Source organism: Mirounga angustirostris, unplaced genomic scaffold (assembly GCF_029215605.1).
Source record: "Mirounga angustirostris isolate CCGP_5_RB_7025 unplaced genomic scaffold, mMirAng1.0.hap1 SCAF_6, whole genome shotgun sequence".
Classification (NCBI taxonomy): domain Eukaryota; kingdom Metazoa; phylum Chordata; class Mammalia; order Carnivora; family Phocidae; genus Mirounga; species Mirounga angustirostris.
Window position 1 is genome coordinate 58,626,956 of NW_026991714.1, and position 18,124 is coordinate 58,645,079.

Consider the following 18,124-nt stretch of genomic DNA (forward strand, 5'->3'; position numbering starts at 1 on the left):
CCCTCCCACCTTCCTCCCTCCAGGGCTCAGGGCTCAGGAGCTGCAACATCTCCATCTCACTTGCTCGCAGACAGACAGCGGGGAAGGTAGAGAGCATGTTTGGGAACCTGACACTTTGTCATGGCTCCTCATTATGAAATCTTAAGTAGTTGTCTTCCTGATGACTAGCTTGAGCACTGATCATAGCTGCAAGGAACCACAGAGATCGTTAAATTAACACCCTCATTTTGGAGGCAAGGAAACCAGAGAGAAGTAACTTCCCTAAGGACACACACACATTGGGTGATAGCATTAGCCAAAGTGCCCAGAAAAATGGGCTCTCAGGCCTCTTCCAACTCACAGGTTCTTTGATGTGTAGGGAGCAAAATTCATTCACTTTACTGCATCGACAACCACTACTCAATCAGTCAACCAATCAGCGTCTCATTTACCCAAACAATTCTGTAATTACTGAGTCTGGTGATGCCTACCACTGGGCTTCCCACAACAGCAGAAACAAAAGAACTAGAAGCCATGGTCTTTGACCTTGAGGAACCTGCAATCTAGCTGAGTAGGAAAGAACCCGTTAGACGCAATGAGAGTAACAGATAAAGTGCTCTTCGCGCTAAAAATAATTGTTACAGCCAAAGTTGGTGTGGGCTGGAGCTCTGGTGGAAGGAAGCTAGCGGGGGAAGGTGACGGCTGAGAAAGGCTTGGAGGGGCTCACCGGAGGGGCAGAGGAAGGCAGCCCCGGGATGGAGTGCCGTGGGCAACATTTGGGAAAACTCAAGCGTGCTCGTTTGCAGGCCAGGCTGTGCTTGTGCCTACGCTCCGGCACTTCTCACCTTCCAGGCTTGGTGGCTGATTTTGTCCCTTCTCCATCCAGGATAAATCAGTGAGGGATGTACAGGGGCCAGATGCCGGCTCCATTTTGGCTGCAACATTTCTTTTGTTCTTTCCTTCTTTGCTGGTTATTCTGGTCTGTTAGGAAATTGGACTTGTTCTCTGTGACCAACTAGCCCTGCGAGGGGGCTCAAGCATGCAGTGGGGTGCCCAGTCACCCCCATCCCATTTACACAGCCCTGAGGGAAACTCAGAGTCCCTGAATGACCCTGAGCAGCTTATGGCTCCCAGCCAGGAGCACAGAACACGTCTGAGACGGTGCTGATGCAGCGGGAGCCGCCCAGCCCAGCCCAGCTCCCGGGCCTGCCCCAGCCAGCATCTCACACCAGCCCACCGCGGTCTCCCAAGACCCAGGTGGCCATGAGGTCTTCCTGGAGGGCCCCCAGCAAGCTGGTCCTCAGCAAACGCCTGGATGTGAAGAAGGCAGGGCAGAAGGAGAAAAAGAAATCCCAGGACTGTCCTTCTTAGTGTATTTTAAACACTCTTAGGTACGACGTGATGTCCACACGAGATTACACGTGGACGCCAGTAAATATGGGGGATGAACACAAGATGGATCGGCCATGTGAAAGCCGTGGTTCCCTCAGGGGTCCCTCTGATGAGAGAGGGAGTGTGTGAGTGTCCGTCGGTGGTTCGGTGTCTACCACAGAGAGGTCTCGGGCTGCCCTCCCTCGCAGAGCAGCCTGTGGGGCAGATACATTCACAGAATCTTCCACAGCCAGCCAACCCAGAGAGCAGGGATCCCCAAAGCATGGCGTAATGGGAACACGGGGAAGAGCGTTAAAACACAGATCCCAGAGACTCTGATTCAGCGGCTTCAGGGTGATTCTGACGCAGGCCCCAGACCAAAGTGGGGAGCACGGCGGAGGACTCTGCCACAAGCCAAGAGGAGGAAAGAAACCCTTCTTTGCCCAGGAACTAGCTCAACGGATTTTTCCTGTTTCCTAAGTCAAAATTCTCTGCATCTGTATTTTTCATAAATACCGTGTCACGGGACCTGGGCAGCTCAAGTCAGAGAAAAGCGGAAAAAGCCAGCATTCACTAACTGCTCGGCCGGGCCACCCCAGCGTGGCTGCTCACCGCAGCCGTGGCACGGGAGACAACAGCGCCCAGCACGCGGGCAGCCCCCGCGAGTGTTCTCGAGTGTTCTCGGAGCTCCGCCGAGCAGCGGCCCGTCGTGGGGGGGGTGTGGGGGGGACGATCCCATCCCCTGCTCGGCACCTGCCGGGCCGGCGTGCCCCGAAAGCACGGAAACTGAATGCTCGCAGGGCTCCAAAAGGAACGCCGCTGTCGATTCTGAGCGTGGCAGCTTGACGACATCTGGAGTCCCCCGTATGGGAGCAGAGAGACCCCCGGGCTTCCGCGCCGTCCTGAGCCGGGGGAGGCTGTTGCGGGCGGAGGCCCAGCCTCGGCCGTTGCCGCGCGCGTCTCGCGCCTTCAGATCGGGCACAGCGGCGGGCACGTGCGAGCATTTGCTGGGTGAGCCCGAGCCGGGCCTTCTCCCAGTCGCCGTGCCCGCCCCCCCAGGGGAGACCCCCGCAGCGCTGTGTCTGACGCCTGGGAACCAGCCCTCCGACCCCCGCCCCCGCCGCCCGAGAGCTCCCGGGGCCGGGGCGACTTCTCAGCGCAGAGGGCTGGGGCGGTGCGGTTCTGGGGAAAGGGACCGCGAGTGGGGGCGGGCGCCTGAGTGTGTGAGCAGCTTAGATGGGAGATCATGGGCGATAACCCAGACCCTGGATGGCAGCTCAACAGGAAACCTCGAGGAGGAGCCGGCTGCGGGCAGGAGGGGCGGGGCTGCTCCCTGTAACCGCACCAGAGCCTGGGGGGGACGCGCCGCCGGGGAGTCCGCCCTGGCCGCGTGCGGAGCAAGGGCCCCGCGCGCCCCTTCCCTGGTCCCAGGTTTTCTCCCCCTCTTGGCCAAGGCTGTCATTGAGGAATTTGGTCGGTGACTTCGGGGCTTTGGGTGTGGCTGCAGGGAAGCACTTGAGCGCGCCTGGGGGGGCCTTTGACGGGCCCGAGCAGGAGTGGCCCCAGCTCAGACCGCGGCTGCTGGGCCTGGGCAGCGAGTGTGAGCGCGGCCACCTCTGGGGAAGCCTCCGGAGCCCCTCGTTCTTTTCCTTCCCCTTTCCACGAGGGAGTCCAGCACCCACCTCAGGGCAGCGAGCACCGCCTGGGAGGGCCAGGCTCGCCTCTTTAAAATCCCAGCGAGTTGTTTACTCTGTCCCATGAGGTATTGGTGTCTGGTTTAGAATCAAACTAGCATTTCCTCCCCACCCCGACCTCTGAGAAGCTTGGTGCAGTGGGAAGCTGCTCCCCAGCCTGCCACAGGGTCTTGCGGTATGAGGGGAGCAGGGCACACAGAGGGGGACAAGGTATGGCCCCGGGCTCAGGAAGCCCCTGGCTGAAGGCGGCATCAGGCAAGCGGGTTTCTGCTCCGGGTGCTGGGGGAGCCCTGAGGACCGGCCTTCAGGGGCCTGGGGCCTGCAGGACAGCTCCCAGGAGACTGGTGAGGCTGCAGGTACGACCACCCTCCCCGACCTCCCCCCCACCCTCCCGAGCTCCCTTCCACCCATGGCCTTCCTTCAGTTGGCCAGGCAGCTCAGCTGCAGTTGTCCAGGAACCGGCTTGGTCTCTGGGGGGCCAGGCTCCCCGAGGGCCTTGGACCTGGCTGGGCAAGGCCACAGCCAGAGCTATTTTCATCTCACTTGACCTGCCAGACTGGGCTGGAGCTCGGTGGGTGATGGGGAAGGAAGGGACTTCGCCTCTCATTCCTGCAGCTCTGGGTAATAATAGCATCAGGAATAATCATGCTGTTTGCCAGCAGTAATTGTTTCCGTGTCCCTACAGAAATGGGACCATATTCCCCCAACACCGTTATAGTGACAATTTCTATATATTGGAGATACTTCCAAACCCCAGTAAATCATCACCAGAAATGCACTGAGCCACAGCCTAGTTGAAGGTGCCTTGCTGGGTGGATGAATCCTTGTGCCTCAAGTGTACAAAAATATAATTTTACCATTTTAACCATTTTTAAGTATACAGTTCAGTGGCATAAAGTTGTTGTGCAATCAGTATTACCACTATCCACTTCCAGAACTTTTTCATCATCCCAAACAAAATCTCTGACCAGATAGAGATTTCTGTATTATTATACGTACTCAGCCTATATATCTTTTTTTCTTTTCCTTTTTTAAAATATTTTATTTATTAATTTCAGAGAGAGAGCACAAGCAGGAGGAGCGGCAGAGGGGGTAGGGGAGAAGTAGATTCCTTGCTGAGCAGGGAACCGATGCGGGGCTCGATCCCAGCACCCTGGGATCATGACCTGAGCCAAAGGCAGATGCTTAACGACTGAGCCACCCAGGTGCCCTATATCTTTTTTTTCCATACATAAATATTATGCATACCATTCTAGAGCTTGCTTTTTTCACCTAATTATCTTGGAGATCTTTCCATAGTAGCACATACAGAACTATCTGTTGTGGTTTTTTTGTTTGTTTGTTTTGTTTTGTTTTTTTATTTTTTTTTTAAGGTTATATTTATTTATCTGACAGAGAGAGCGAGAGAGGGAACACAAGCAGGGGGAGTGGGAAAGGGAGAAGCAGGCCTCCCGCGGAGCAGGGAGCCCGACGTGGGGCTCGATCCCAGGACCCTGGGATCATGACCTGAGCTGAAGGCAGTTGCTTAACGACTGAGCCACCCAGGCGCCCCTTTGTTTTTGGTTTTTTAAACTGCTAAACATGAATATGCCAACATTTACTAATTAGGTGCATAGCTGGTGGATGTTTATGTTGTTTCCTTTTTTCTTTTTTTGCTCCCGCAGATAATTATGTAATAAACATCCGTGTGTGTGTGTGTGTGTGTGTGTTTACATGTGCGTATTATGAAGGTTTATCTGCAGAATAAATTAAAGTCTCAGAGAAATGGCAAAATCATGCCTGGAATTTTGACATGAGGGGGTTTGATAGAGTGGATTTCTTTTAAGTAGTGTTAATGTTCAAGAGCACAATGTGGGGTCTGTGTGCTGTGTGAGGAAGAACAAAGGCCTGGCAAGACCTGGCCTCTCATCCAGGCTCTGCTACATATGCGCCTCAGGACCTCCCTGACCTTCAGTGTCTTTATCTGCAAAGTGGAATAAATAAGATCTCCCCAGATCAACCAGTCACATTGGCTCAGGGCCCACCCTAGGTCATCATTTTAACTGAATTACCTCTGTGAAGGCCTCTCTCCAAATACGGTCACATCCTGAGGCATTGAAGGTTAGGACTTCAACATATGAATTTGGGGGGGGGGGCACAATTCAGCCCATCTCAAAGAGCCTGGTGATGAATATGTGTTACTGAATGATGAAAGAGCACAAGAATGAAGGGATTTGGATCCGTTCGGTAGAAATAAACCACGTTCTGTGTGCAAACGATAGCTCGGTTTATGGGGCAAGGGCGGGAAGAGAAAGATTGCTATATTCAGGTGAACACAGACTGTGGATGGTTTTTACAGGGCAGTCGGCATCCTGGCGGCAGAGCCTGGATTTTAGGCCTGTCCTGCAGGTGTGCCTGGTCAAAGGCAACCATGAACCGGATTTATTCCAATTGGTCATTTTTTCTTTTAAATTTTATTCACATTCTCGAAACTACAAAAATAATGTGTATTTGTTGTAAAAAGAGAAAACCCTGCAATTGCTCCCCATCTCATTCGGAGTAAAATCCACTGGCTGAGAAGGTTCTAACTAATGCCCCGTGCCACCCTCTTACCCTCTGACCTCATCTGCTAGCACTCTCCCTCTTTCGTGCCACCCTGGCCACGTCTACCTCCTTGCTGTTCAGAGACAGGCCTGGATCCACCACAGGACCTTTGCACCATCTCTTCCTCTGCCAGGGGTGGAGGGCTTCCTTCACATATCTTCACAGCTGAGGCCTTCTGACTCTCCGTGAACAACGGGGTCCATCTCTCTGTCCTTGTGTACTTTTAGGAGTGAGTAACCAGCAGTGAGACTGAGGGTCTTTTTATATGCTCTCAGCAGTTTGTTTTTCTGCCTCTAAGGATTGCCTGTTTATATCTTTTGCCAAATTTTCTCTTCGATTAGTTATCTTAGCTTTAATTTTTCAAAATTTTATTGATTGAATTCTAAACCTGTAGAAAGCTTTAGGAGTGAAACTGTTCATCACAGAGTTATTTACAATGGTGAAAAATTGGAAACAGCCTTCAATGCAGAAATGGTAAATAAGTAGTGGAAGAATTGTTATGCAACAGTTAAAAGGGAAATTCGGTAAACCTATGAAATAGCAGGAAACGTGAAATATAAATATGTGCAATAACATGAAAATATAATGTTAAATTATAATATAATACTAACAGGAAAAAATAGAGTTTTTTTCAGGGAAAAAATTTTTATGTAGAATAATTATAATTTATAAATAACGAACACCTTGGAAGGCAATCTGCCATCAGGTGAAGAGTGGCTGTGTTTGAATGTGGTATTATGGGTGATTCTGATTATCTTGTACTTTCTTGCCCTTTCACAATGAGTTGATTTACTTGGAAATAAAAAGAAAAGTGATCGTAGGTACATTTTAAAAACTATTGCACGAATCATAACAAATACCATGGAAGTAGTAATACGAGCAGGGAAATATTCTCCCAGAATCCTGTTACTTCTAAGAAATCAAACAACTCCCTTTCTTCCCCTTTGCCTTGGAATCCTTGTCTCTGGGATTATAAAATCTGTAGGTGGTTAGGACTGGAGATTTAGCTTCACAGTGAAACATGGGTACTTGAAATCCAACATTTGAGGCGGCGGGGTGGGGGCGCTGAGGAGGCTGTGCCGAGTTAAAGTGAGTAGCAAGAAATTACGTGGTACCAATATATTATGTAAACTCATTCTGCAGGTCAAGGCCGTCTCCAGGTGGGTCAGCCTCCACAGCATTGGCCCACGTAGTCTCACATGCGGTGACGGGCCATCTGTCCCTGTTAATCCTGTAGGCCTCTCAGCGTCCTGTCCCCTCAAAGGAAGAAGGCCAAGTGTGGGGTCAGAGACACACCTGCTAATGGGGTGTGACCCTCAGAGAAGGAAGGACTCCATTCTCAGTCTTGAAAGGAACCCCTCTGCCCCAGCCCTGAGGACCAGGAGGTGGCTCAAGGTCCATAAGTGGTCCAAATGGTGGCTAGGATTCTGGACCAGATGGTGTCTGGACTACAGCTCTAGACAGGCCTGAGCTCAACCCTGGCTCTAGACCTTTGGCATGTTGTGAACCTCTCTGAGCCTCAGTTTCCCCAGCTGCAAAGTCACTGTCCCTGTAAGGACTGAATGAGAAAACTCACATCTGCTTCAGTCTTTCCTGCTGCAGTGAAAGCTAGTTGTTTCATGTGAGGGAGCAAACCCCCTCGCAGGGGAGGTCTGGGTGCCCCTGGTGCTGTGGTCCATGAGCTGGGCATCAGCCCCAGCACAGGCACCCCAAAACTGTTACCACTGCCTTCCTGAACACACAGGACTTCCTGTTTTCTAAACTCTCAGCCTGCACTGTCATCCTCAGTCCGGTCTGAGCCTGGGGGCGGGGCTGGGCCACCGGAGCCCTGGGGGCTTAAGGTTAGGGCAGCAAAGGGTGGTCAGGCGGCTGGGAGTCTGGGAGTCTGGCTGGTCCTACCTGAACTGTGGTCTTTGTGATGAATATGGATGTCGTGAGCGCCTGTGTACTGAGAGCTTACCCTGTGAGGGAGCTATGGAACGCTTCCACAGAGGGTTAAGTGCCAGAGCCAAGGCTCCTACTCAAGTCCTCTACCTCCGAAGGATTGGCTCTCGCTGTGATGCCTGTTTCCTATTAAGGGGGAGACCAGCTGGATACGGGTGAGATTTTTAAAGGCTGCCTTATAGGAGTGGGAGAATCTGTGTTCTTTGTGTTTCTGAAGGCAGAACTAGGACCAAAGCTGTTTTGTTTTTTGGGTTTTTTTTTTAAGATTTTATTTATTTATTTGACAGAGAGAGAGACAGCGAGAGAGGGAACACAAGCAGGGGGAGTGGGAGAGGGAGAGGGAGAAGCGGGCTCTCCACCGAGCAGGGAGCCTGATGCGGGGCTCGATCCCAGGACCCTGGGATCACGACCTGAGCCAAAGGCAGACACTGAACCGCTGAGCCACCCAGGTGCCCCCATAGCTGTTTTTTTTTTTTTTTTAAAGATTTTATTTATTTATGTATTAGAGAGCGAGAGAGAGTGAAACAGCATGAGAGGGGAGAAGGTCAGAGGGAGAAGCAGGCTCCCCGCTGAGCTGGGAGCCTGATGTGGGACTCGATCCTAGGACTCCAGGATCATGACCTGAGCCGAAGGCAGTCGCTTAACCAACTGAGCCACACAGGCACCCCCCCATAGCTGCTTTTTTAACAACGCTGAAAATGAGAACTCTCCACCAGTGATTGATGAGTGGTGAGCTCCCTGTCACCCAGGGTATTCAAGCAGAGGCTGAAAGTATCAGAGAAGAAATGCCTACAGAAGGTGGGAGGCTCTCTGGAGAACATGAACTCCAGAAGCACCAGGATAAAGTGGAAAGACAAGGGGATTAGCGTCAGATGCGCTTGGGAACTTTCCTGCTGAGTGACCCTGCTGAGCTTCAGTCCCTTGTCTGCAAAATAGAATCGGTAGTAATTTTGCCCATGTCATAAAGAGTTGTTTTGAGGGGGCGCCTGGGTGGCTCTGTCCGTTAAGCGTCTGCCTTCAGCTCAGCTCATGATCCCAGGATCCTGGGATCTAGCCCTGCGTCGGGCTCCGTGCTCAGCAGGGAGCCTGCTTCTCCCTCTCCCTCTGCCTCCCGCCTGCCTACTTGTGATCTCTCTCTCTCTCTGTCAAATAAATATATAAAATCTTAAAAAAAAAAAAGAGTCGTTTTGAGGATTTAATCAGATAATGCAAGGGCGAAGAGTTCTCTACTCTGTACGCTGGATCAGATGTGAGTTACGTTGTTACCCTTTCCTGAAGCCAGGAGGTACTTCATGAATCTTCATTAACTGATTTTAGCCTCATACACCTGAAAGGTGGGTATCTCCATGTTGAGCTGGGGAGCCGACCAGGTTCCGTCCCCCCACCTTGGCAAGAGTGAGGGGCGGGGAGCCCTGGTCCACTTCTGCTGCTGCTTGGACCTAATGAGGCCATTGTGGTGACAGAGAAGGCCACCTGCGACCTCAGCTCAGGGCCTGCCACCGGGCAGGGCACCCCCCCGCGCCCCGTTATCTGCAGGCATCTGCATAACTACCCGCTGGAGTCAGTCTCATTAAAGCCCTTTTGCAGATGGGGGAACTGAAATTCAGAGAGGTTAAGAAAGCAGTCCCTGAACACAGAGCCAGGAGGAGGCAGATTCAGAACTCGAATCTTAGTCTTTCTGGCTCTAAGGCCTATGTCTTTCTCTTCTCACGTGGCCTTGTGAGGAGCGGAAATAAGCAAGTGAAACCAAAATGTATCATTGTGCTTTCCAGGGCTTCCTCCAGAGAGGACACCAGACATGAAAAGCCCATCAGCTGCCGGGACTACCGGTTAAAACCCGGCAAACAGTAAGGGCTGTGAGTTCAGGGCTAGGTGAACACTCTGTGTCCTGCACCCACAGGTGAGGGCCCCCCGAGGCAGAGAGGCAAGAATAGTCCCTGGAGTCAGGAGGCCCAGGAACGCCCCCCAGCGCTGCCCCTAGCCTACAGCTGTCCTCAAGCCAGTTACTTTTCTCCTCTGGTCTCGGTTTATACCTGAGTTGTGTTGGACCCAATAATAGAGCCTTGCCTACCTTCTGGACTCTCACAGAATCGAGCTCGATCAGGCACAGGAAGTAATTTTAAAAGTACAAATGGGGTTCAAGTGCAAGGGATCCTTACCAGTTGGTAAGGATCGTGTGCGGGGGCGGGGGCTGGCTCCAGGGGGGCCGGCCCCCCATGTATATTCGCAGCTTCCTCGTGGCCGGACCAGGTGGATGAGACCTGCTTTCCCTGTTCTCAGAAGCTTGTGGTCTGGCCAGGAGACAAACAGTACAATTCAAACACACCTCATTCAAAGAAATTAGACTCTGTAAACAAGTGCCTCTCCCAGGCTGCTCTCTGCCCGCCCCCCCCCGGAATATTCCTGTGAATGGTCAGTGCCAGGAAACTTCCTGAACTCAGGGCTTTTATAGAGACAACAGGGTATATAGAGACGACTGGGCTTACTCTCACTAATGAGACTCGTAACATTTTTTGATGCAGTGAGCTGTAGGGGTAGAGACTCTGATCCATCTCCGGTTGCCATGGAGTCTCCTCTGGGCGTCTCACGTGGCCTGTTCCAGGTACCCCGCTACTTGGCAGGCAGGCAGGCAGGCTCCGGCTTATTATGCGTCACGGAAAAACCAGGGTGGCACCACGGGGGGGTGGCGCTTTAGAGCAGGAAGCTGCTCCCTGAGCTCCCAGTGAAGCAGTGGGGGGCCGGAGGGGTGGGGGCTTGGGGCCAGGGCTCAGGATATATCATCCACTCACCGCACGTGGCTCGCGGGCGCTTGTCGAGGAGGTGCTTTTCGTCACACTGGGCGTGAGCACTAGACGCCACCCTACGGAAGGCCATTCATCCAGGTGGATCATGATCCCCTGGGACCAAGGGGTCTGCTGAGCTTCCTCACCCCGCCAGGACTCAGGACTCCGTGACGGCCAACGCCCTGGCCACTGTGACCAGGGGCAGCATAAAGAAGGTTTTCCCTCCAGGTGAGATCAAGCAGGTTTCTGACGAGGATGATACGAAGACCCCTCTGAAGAGAACTCCCATGGATGATGACCGGCACCGCCCCACATGTTGGCCGCCCACCACAGGTCCTCTCCATGAGTCCCAGGGTCTCGTTTGCGGGACGGGAGGCCAAGTCCAGCAGTGTGCTGAGCTCCACTGAGAAAATTTTCGAGGAGGAGGGGCCGCTGGGATTCTCTGCCTTCTCCCTCCCTTGCCGGGAGATGCGGCTTTCTTCTGGGATGGTAGCCCACTGGCCCATTTGATCAATGCCTGCCTGGCACCTCCCAGTGTGATGCAGGGCCCGGGAAGGGACCAGAGCCCAGGTTCCCACTTCAACCGGGCCCTGGCCGTCCTGAGCTATATCGTGTTTGTGATGGGACTTGCCATAAGCATGCCGGCGGTGTCTTCATGGCTGTGGACAAGGCCAGGCTGCAGGCCAGGCTCCCCCATTTGTTCCCCAGTGTTCTAATCTTGTATCCAGGACTGGGAGTACGTGAGTGAGCAAGGCCAGCCCTTCCAAGGCTTTAGCTTGCTTTTCTGCCAGGTGTCATCGGGGTGGTGTTTTGCCCTGGGATAACTGGAATCACCTAAAATACTGCTGTCCACCATCAGCCTGGCCCCCATGCGTAAGGCTGATCGTCTGGGAGCTTGCCTGACGTAATACCTCTCTGTGCTCCAGCCCACCTGGACTTCAGTTTCCATATTTGCCAGACGTCCGTCCAGATGCAAGGGTGTGGCGCGGCAGGTCCCCTGTTAGACCTGGGTGAGGTGGGGTGGGGTGGGGATGGAAATTGGGGCCGAATCCCCTTATTTTCCAGATTTGCTGAGTGTGCCTTGGGCAGGGGCCCAGAGAATGGCCTGTGGAGGTCCAGGTTGGATGAAAAAAGGCTCAGGGGGTCAGATCCTACCCCAGCGCTCCTGCTTTGCAAACAGGACCTGTCCCCTTCCCCCTGGCGACCGTCACATCTAGGCCTGCGCTGGGAAGCTATTGTTAGGTTGCTTTGTTCTCCTCAGCACAAATTCTCTGATATGAAGGCAGCATTTTCTAAATGGGAAATCATGTGACTGCTCAGAATGCATCCCCCTCATCAAATGCCCGTTGGTTTAATGGGGAGGGCAGGATCTGGTTAGCTGTGCAGCTGTGAATACCCAGAAGTTACACACATCAGTGTCTCTCGTCCTACCCAGTTGAAAAGGTCTTGATACAATTTGACCTTTTCTTCCTCAAAAAAAGTGTTGGTGGTGATTTAGAGGGAAAAAACAATTATGGCGACAACAGCTGACCTGGAGCACTTATGACACGCCTGGTCGGGCACCTGCAATTGATAATCCTCACTGCCACCTAGTGAGACACAGAGTAGTGTGTCCAGTTTACAGATGAGGGAACCGAGGCTTAAGGCAGTTGAGTTGGGAAGTTCACAGAAATTACAGTGTCTGAGGACTGACACTTACTTTCGTTCTGCACGTCCGTCTGGCTGTGAGATTTGTCTTAGTTATAGGGGACGTGTGTGCGAGGCTGCACCTGTGTGCTCATGCTGTCTCCACCCCGGCCATGCCCTGGCCCAGGCTCCAGCCCAGACCTCGTCAGTGAGAAGCTGGGGGGCAGAAGGGGCTGAGAGTCTGAGGGAGACCCTCAGTCAGTTTCTGGACACTTGCTCAGACCCTGGGTTCTCTTGGGTGCTGTGGACTGGGGCTGAGGACGGGAACTCTGAGAGAAAACAGCCACCATCCAGCGTGTGAAATACCCACCTCCCTTCGGGACTAAAGCTGATGGGGATACGAGAAGGTGTGCAAGTGGCTCGGGGAAGGATGCAAACAGGTCTCTGCCTTGGGGACGAGGGTGCAAGGAAGAAGCTGGAACCAAGGAGCGAGTGTCTCTGCCTCATGCCTTTGAGTTGGCATCCTGGAAAAGTATCTGCTGTTCGAAGGAAGCCTCTGGACCCAGTGTAAGCTATGGCCTTAGCCCCACGAGGGCAGGGACTCAGAAGACCTTACACGCCTGTTCGACATCGCTGTTCTTATGGAAGAAATTTACAAAAACGTCTACCAATACATTTTTTTCACTTTATTCTCACTACATCCTTAAAGTAGATCTGATTACCAACCATTTTACAGATGAAGAAACAGGCCCAGAGAGGTGAGGTGACTTGTCCAAGACCACACAGCTACTTAGTGGCAAGGGAAGGACTAGAATCCACCTGACACCCGATCCAGGGCTCCTTCTATTTCAGCCTTCCCTGGCATTGAGCAGATGCCCAAGAAATAGTTAATCAGTTACCTAATTGAATTAGGCCCTGGGTCCCCTCGTGGAACTTTCCGTGTTATCACCGCCTTCCTCAGGCCCCTCGCTCCCAGCACAAGCCCAGCTGGACCAGGTGGAGGGAGGATCCCTACCCCGGGAAACGTGTTGCGGTTAATATCCTCTCCTTGGCCAAACCACACACAGCATACTTGTCATGGGCCATAAACTCATGCTGCTCTTTAAAAAGAAAGAAAGAAAACCTGTCCCTGTTACTTATCTCTGGGGGAGGCGACCAATTCCCCTCCCCCACGTGCTGGCTCTGCACAACGGGAAGAAATATTTCTTCTCATTTGTTCTAAATTTACTGTCCAGTAATTTTTCTGTCCTCATTTTATGTGACAGGCAGCTGAGCGATTTTCTCCCAGCCCCTTTCCTGAATCTCAATCACCCCAATAAATCGCTGCTGACACCTCCTCTCCAGTCCTAAAAGAAAAAAATCACCCCAGCGTTGGTGGCCTTTGCTGGGGGATGGCTTACCTCCTAGAGGGCTTCAGACCCTTACCTGTGGTCAGTGCAGGCCAACTTTGGCCCCAGCATCCTCCCTGAAAACCACACAATATCTAATGAACGTCTCCCCTGCACCCCTGTGCCCTGCCGTTGAAGGTGAAGGGAAAAGGCAAAAAAATGCAGCCATTGGTCTCTAAAGCTTACAGCCTAGGAGGAGGGGACTCTGAGAACCTGATGAATTATGTGTCGGGGGTGCTTTGTGGGGGGCAAATCAGCCATTGAATCCCCAGGGGCGAAGGTGGGGGGATAGGAGTCTCCTGCTGAGTGGAGGGAATGTGCTAGCAATGGCAGGCTGGGAGAGGAGCGAGCGCAAGGTGGGTAGGAAAGTTCCGGGCGCTCAAGGAGGAGCGGGAGAGGAGGTGCCGGGAAGGCATGGGGGAGCTGGGCCTGGGCTGGTGGGTCGGGCTGGAGCCCAGCTTGATGAGGGGTTTGCAGTGGACCCCAAGTGACAGGGTCATCAGCAGTTTCTGAGCAGGGCCTGTGGGAAGCTTACAAAGAGATCAGCCGCCCCGGCCCTAAGGGGTCCTGAATCAGGGTGGGAGTCAAAGGTTTGAGATTGGGATTCAGGGGTGTTAGAGTCGGAACCCCAGGATAGCTTGGAATCACCTGCTCCCATAGCGCGGGGGAGACGCCCAAACGCTGCTCCTGGCCAAGGGTGGGCAGAGCCGGGCCCAGGGCAGGAGAGTGAAGCGAGGGGGGGCTCACTGCCTGGCACCGTCCTGGGGCAACCTCTTGCTTGCTGCTGGCTAAGCTGAAGTTCTCTGTTTCTATGCGGGGCTGTTGGGAGGATCGGATAAGTTATTGCATTAAAGGGGTGTCTGGCACATAGTAAACACCGAAGAAATGTTAGTTCTCACCCTGTTGAATGGAAGAGGCAGCTGAAAGAGGGTGAATACCCTGCCCCAGGTCAACCCACTGGTACGGTTAAGACAAAGCGCAAGCGCGTGGCATCCACTCCCACAGCCCCATAGAGGGCTGCAGGTGGCCACCAGGGGGCACTCTGGCCTTGGGAGAAGGACTGTGGGCGGCGCAGCATTCCTGCGCAGGGGTGGAGGCAGGTGCTAGGCCCGTTATGCAGGCTGAGTTGCTGCACACATACCTAGTGGGGAGTACAGTCTAATATCCGTGTCTTCTCACTCGCAGTGCAGTGAGCTTTCATATAAAAATGTTTTTATTTAACCAGAATATTTACCATACCTCCTTCCCCAATCCCGTTGTACGAAAATGCCAGTGCCGGCTAAATGTGCATTGCTAGTTTGACAAGGGGTAATATGGCGTGAGGACTAGGGGTTCACCTGCAATTTGGGGTGGAACAGGCTAGACAAGAGTTCTGAGCTACATTTTGTAGGATGCATCAGACTTTACCAGATGGCAGGGTTGCAGGGAGAGAATATGTAGAGGGAACAGTGCATGCAAAGGCACAGAGGCAGAGTCTGGAAGAGCAAGGTGTGTCCCGGGAATTGTAAGTGTGGGGGGGAAGGGGAGAGAGGGGGACAAGGACAGATGAAGCTGAGGCCACGGAGCTGGGACCGGTGAGCAGGGAGATTGCCAGTTTCCAGCTGGGAGGGGACTTACCAACTGTACCTTTGTCTATTTATTGCTCATGAGACCCCTTGGGGCCCCGGGGAGGGAAGCCCAGCCCCACGCCCCGCTGCCCTGAGTGGGAGACTCTGCTCAGCGCCTGGCACTGCGGAAACTGGGAGTCAGGAAGGGAGAGTTAACCCAAATTCTCACAGTCCCAATTACTGATCTCATTCAAACCTCAATCCTATTCTCTCCCTGCGAGGAGGCCTTAGAGAGCTACATGCCCTAATTCAGGTGGTGCCATTCATCCAGACACAGGTATTTTATTACAGAGACTTCCAGAATGCGTGGTTCATATGGGAGTTCACACAGAGCTGGGCTCAGTGGGCCTGAGGCAGCAGTCCTGCGTCCACTGGACAGCTTCACCTTCCCACCTAGTTTCTGCTTCCTTCCGGTCTTCCTAGGATCTGTGGCCCCACCAAGTGTCATGTCAGGCTGTTGGGGGAGGGCAGGTTTTTCCCAGAACTGGTCCAAGGGTATGGGAGGGAAGTTGTGGTCAGATGGGGTGTGGGGAATGGATCCAGCCCCCCTTGTCATGATTTCCTGGACCAGTCATGCGGCCACCCTGGGATGGTGGGGACATGATCTGTCACCCTGCGCCTGGCTGATTGGTCTCATCTCTTGGCACAGGGGCACAGAGCTTTGGCCTGCTGGATCCCAAACTGTGCTACCTGCTGGACGGGATCCTCCTCATCTATTGCATCATTTTCACTGCCCTGTACCTGAGAGCAAAGGTGGGTGCCATGGGCCTTGGGGAGAAGGCACGGGCTCCCCTACTTGGTGGATGTTCAGAAGGGCCTTAGTCTTGGAAAGTCTCAAGCATGGGTGGTGCCTGGAGCCTGGTGTCCCTGGCAGAGCAGGGGCCAACCAAGCACGCACCTTGGGCGGCGGGGTGGTGTCTGACGGAGCCCTGCAGAGTGGGAGGGAGAGTGTGATGCTGGGTGTCCTCCGGAGGAGCCATACAGATGAGCCAACATCATAGCATCCCAGGGCAGGGCTACCGCTGGCCGGAAAGGAGCTTAAGCTTCAGGCAACTAAGAGCGGGAGGTGGGGGACCTGTGGTGTCTTCCCAGGCTCTGCTGTCCCGCTGCTGACTGAGATGGACCCAGCCTGTCTCCGGAAACTTCAGGGTCCCTATCAGTGCACGTGAGGGTGGGCCCAGAGCATGGGTTTTCAGCTGGTGCCTCACGGAGTCTGGATTTCTTGCAAGGGCTGGGGCCGGGGCGGGGGGCCGCAGTGCCAGCAGAGGGTGGAAGGAGGCTCCCTCCTTGTTATCACTTCAGTCCTCCCACCTATTGCTCTTTTGGATGGTAGACTTAGGCAAAAGATTTCATTTGTGAAACTGTCTTATTTACTGATTTCCTTTTTAAAAGTTTGAACAGAGCTGTCCTAGATGATCTCTCAGGTGGTTTCCAATGCTGTGCACCTGTAAGATCCTGCCGTTTCTCTCGGCTCCGGCGGAGAGAAGAGCGCCAAGAGCGAGGCTGTGTGCGCCTCGGGCAGGTCCTCCAGGACACTAAGCTAGTGCGACGCAGTGACGCACGAGGTCACGACAGGAGCTGGGACCTTGTGCAGCCACCGTGCCCCTCGGAGTGGCCGCCCGGGGTGGGGGGCCGGCGCGGGGGGGCCGCACGGGCCCAGCGCACAGGCGGGGGAGCGGGGCTCTAACCGCGCCACCCTCTCTTCCAGTTCGGCAGGAGCGCGGCCGCCCCGCAGGACCGGCAGGGCCCCAACCAGCTCTACAACGTAAGTCTGCCCTCCCGCAGCCCGCCGAGGGGCCGGCGGCAGGGTCCCGGCTGCACGCACCCCGCCGCCCGTTGTCTAACGTCCCCAGGGCTTCGTTTTCTGGCGCGCACACGGGGCCCGTGATTGTCCCGGCCGCGCGGGGGCGCTGCGAGCGTGCCCTGGCCGGTGAGCCCCTCCAGCCCGCACTTGGCAGGGGCCCCGCTGCGGGTGGGAGGGGGGGTCAGTCGGCCTGCAGGGCAGCAGGGAAGAGATTTCACTCTGCCTGTGCAATGGGACTTGGGCCGGATCTATTTACACACACACACACACACACACACAGTCATGGTAATGCATGTTCTCTGGGATGCTCTACCAACATGGACCAGTTTTCACTCTAACCCCAGTCCCTGCTCCTTTCCTTGAGAGTCACCACCCAGAGGGGGCTCCCAGTCCAGCTGGCCCAGTCCTCCTGTCCTCCCAGCCCTCTCTGACGCTGTCCTGTTTTAGGAGCTCAATCTAAGAGGAAGAGAGGAGTATGAGGTTTTGGATAAGAGACGAGGCCTGGACCCTGAGATGGGAGGAAAACAGGTAGGGTATCTGTCTCTGCCTGTGTGTGTGAGTGTGGGTGAGTGTGGGTGTGAGTGTGGGTGTGCTCAGCAGGACAGCCAGGAGACAGCTCCTCAGAGCCAGCTCACGCGCACTCCACCAGCACACTCTGTCCTGACGCGCAAGGGACCTGGGGCCTGAGGACAGTCGGAGCCCCCATTGCTTCCATCCCCTTCTCTTCCTTCCCCCTGGGCTCCATTCTGCATCGCAAGGGACCTCCCACACATGAATGTGGCACTCTGGCCCTCGCGACCAAGCTCTACCCACCTCCCCTTAAACTGCTTGGCCACCCTGAGATGCACATGCAGTGGGGCTGTCTGCTCCCCAAAAGGACATATCTGGTGAAGAGGTCCACACAGGAAGGGCCCAAGTCCCTTGGACAAGGAATTCCGGGGCCCAGGTACCCCTTGGATCACGGTCCGGCTCCGGGCTCCTAGTGGCTCTGTTCTCTTGGCTGTCAACTCCACAGCCTGGGGGGAGAGGAGGCTGGAGGAGGCCAGGGCAGAGTCCTCTCATAAACAGGGTTCAGGGGCACCTGGCTGGCTCAGGCAGTTAAGCGTCTGACTTTGGTTCAGGTCATGATCTCGGGGTACCGGGATGGAGCCCCTCTTTGGGCTCCCAATCAGCAGGGAGTCTGCTTGTCCCTCTCCCTCTGCTCCCCCCCCTCACCCCGCTCATGCTCTTTCCATCTTTCTCAAATAAATAAGCAAAATCTTAAAAAAAAAAAAAAAAAAAAAAGGGCAGGGTCCAGCCCAAAGGCCCAGGCTGCCCTGGTTTTAGGGCAGAGCTGCCTGACAGT

General features: G+C 54.2%; 1 protein-coding gene across 2 annotated transcripts in view; it reads left to right on the forward strand.

Annotated features, from left to right (window-relative positions):
- Positions 1–18,124, forward strand: part of CD247 (CD247 molecule) — a 70,544-nt gene that overhangs the window by 48,130 nt on the left and 4,290 nt on the right. For both annotated transcript variants that reach the window (XM_045876180.2, XM_054508075.2), the window contains exons 2-4: positions 15,625–15,728; positions 16,684–16,740; positions 17,227–17,307. In XM_045876180.2, coding sequence (XP_045732136.1) covers positions 15,625–15,728; positions 16,684–16,740; positions 17,227–17,307 — 242 coding nt within the window. The remainder of the gene's footprint in view (positions 1–15,624; positions 15,729–16,683; positions 16,741–17,226; positions 17,308–18,124) is intronic.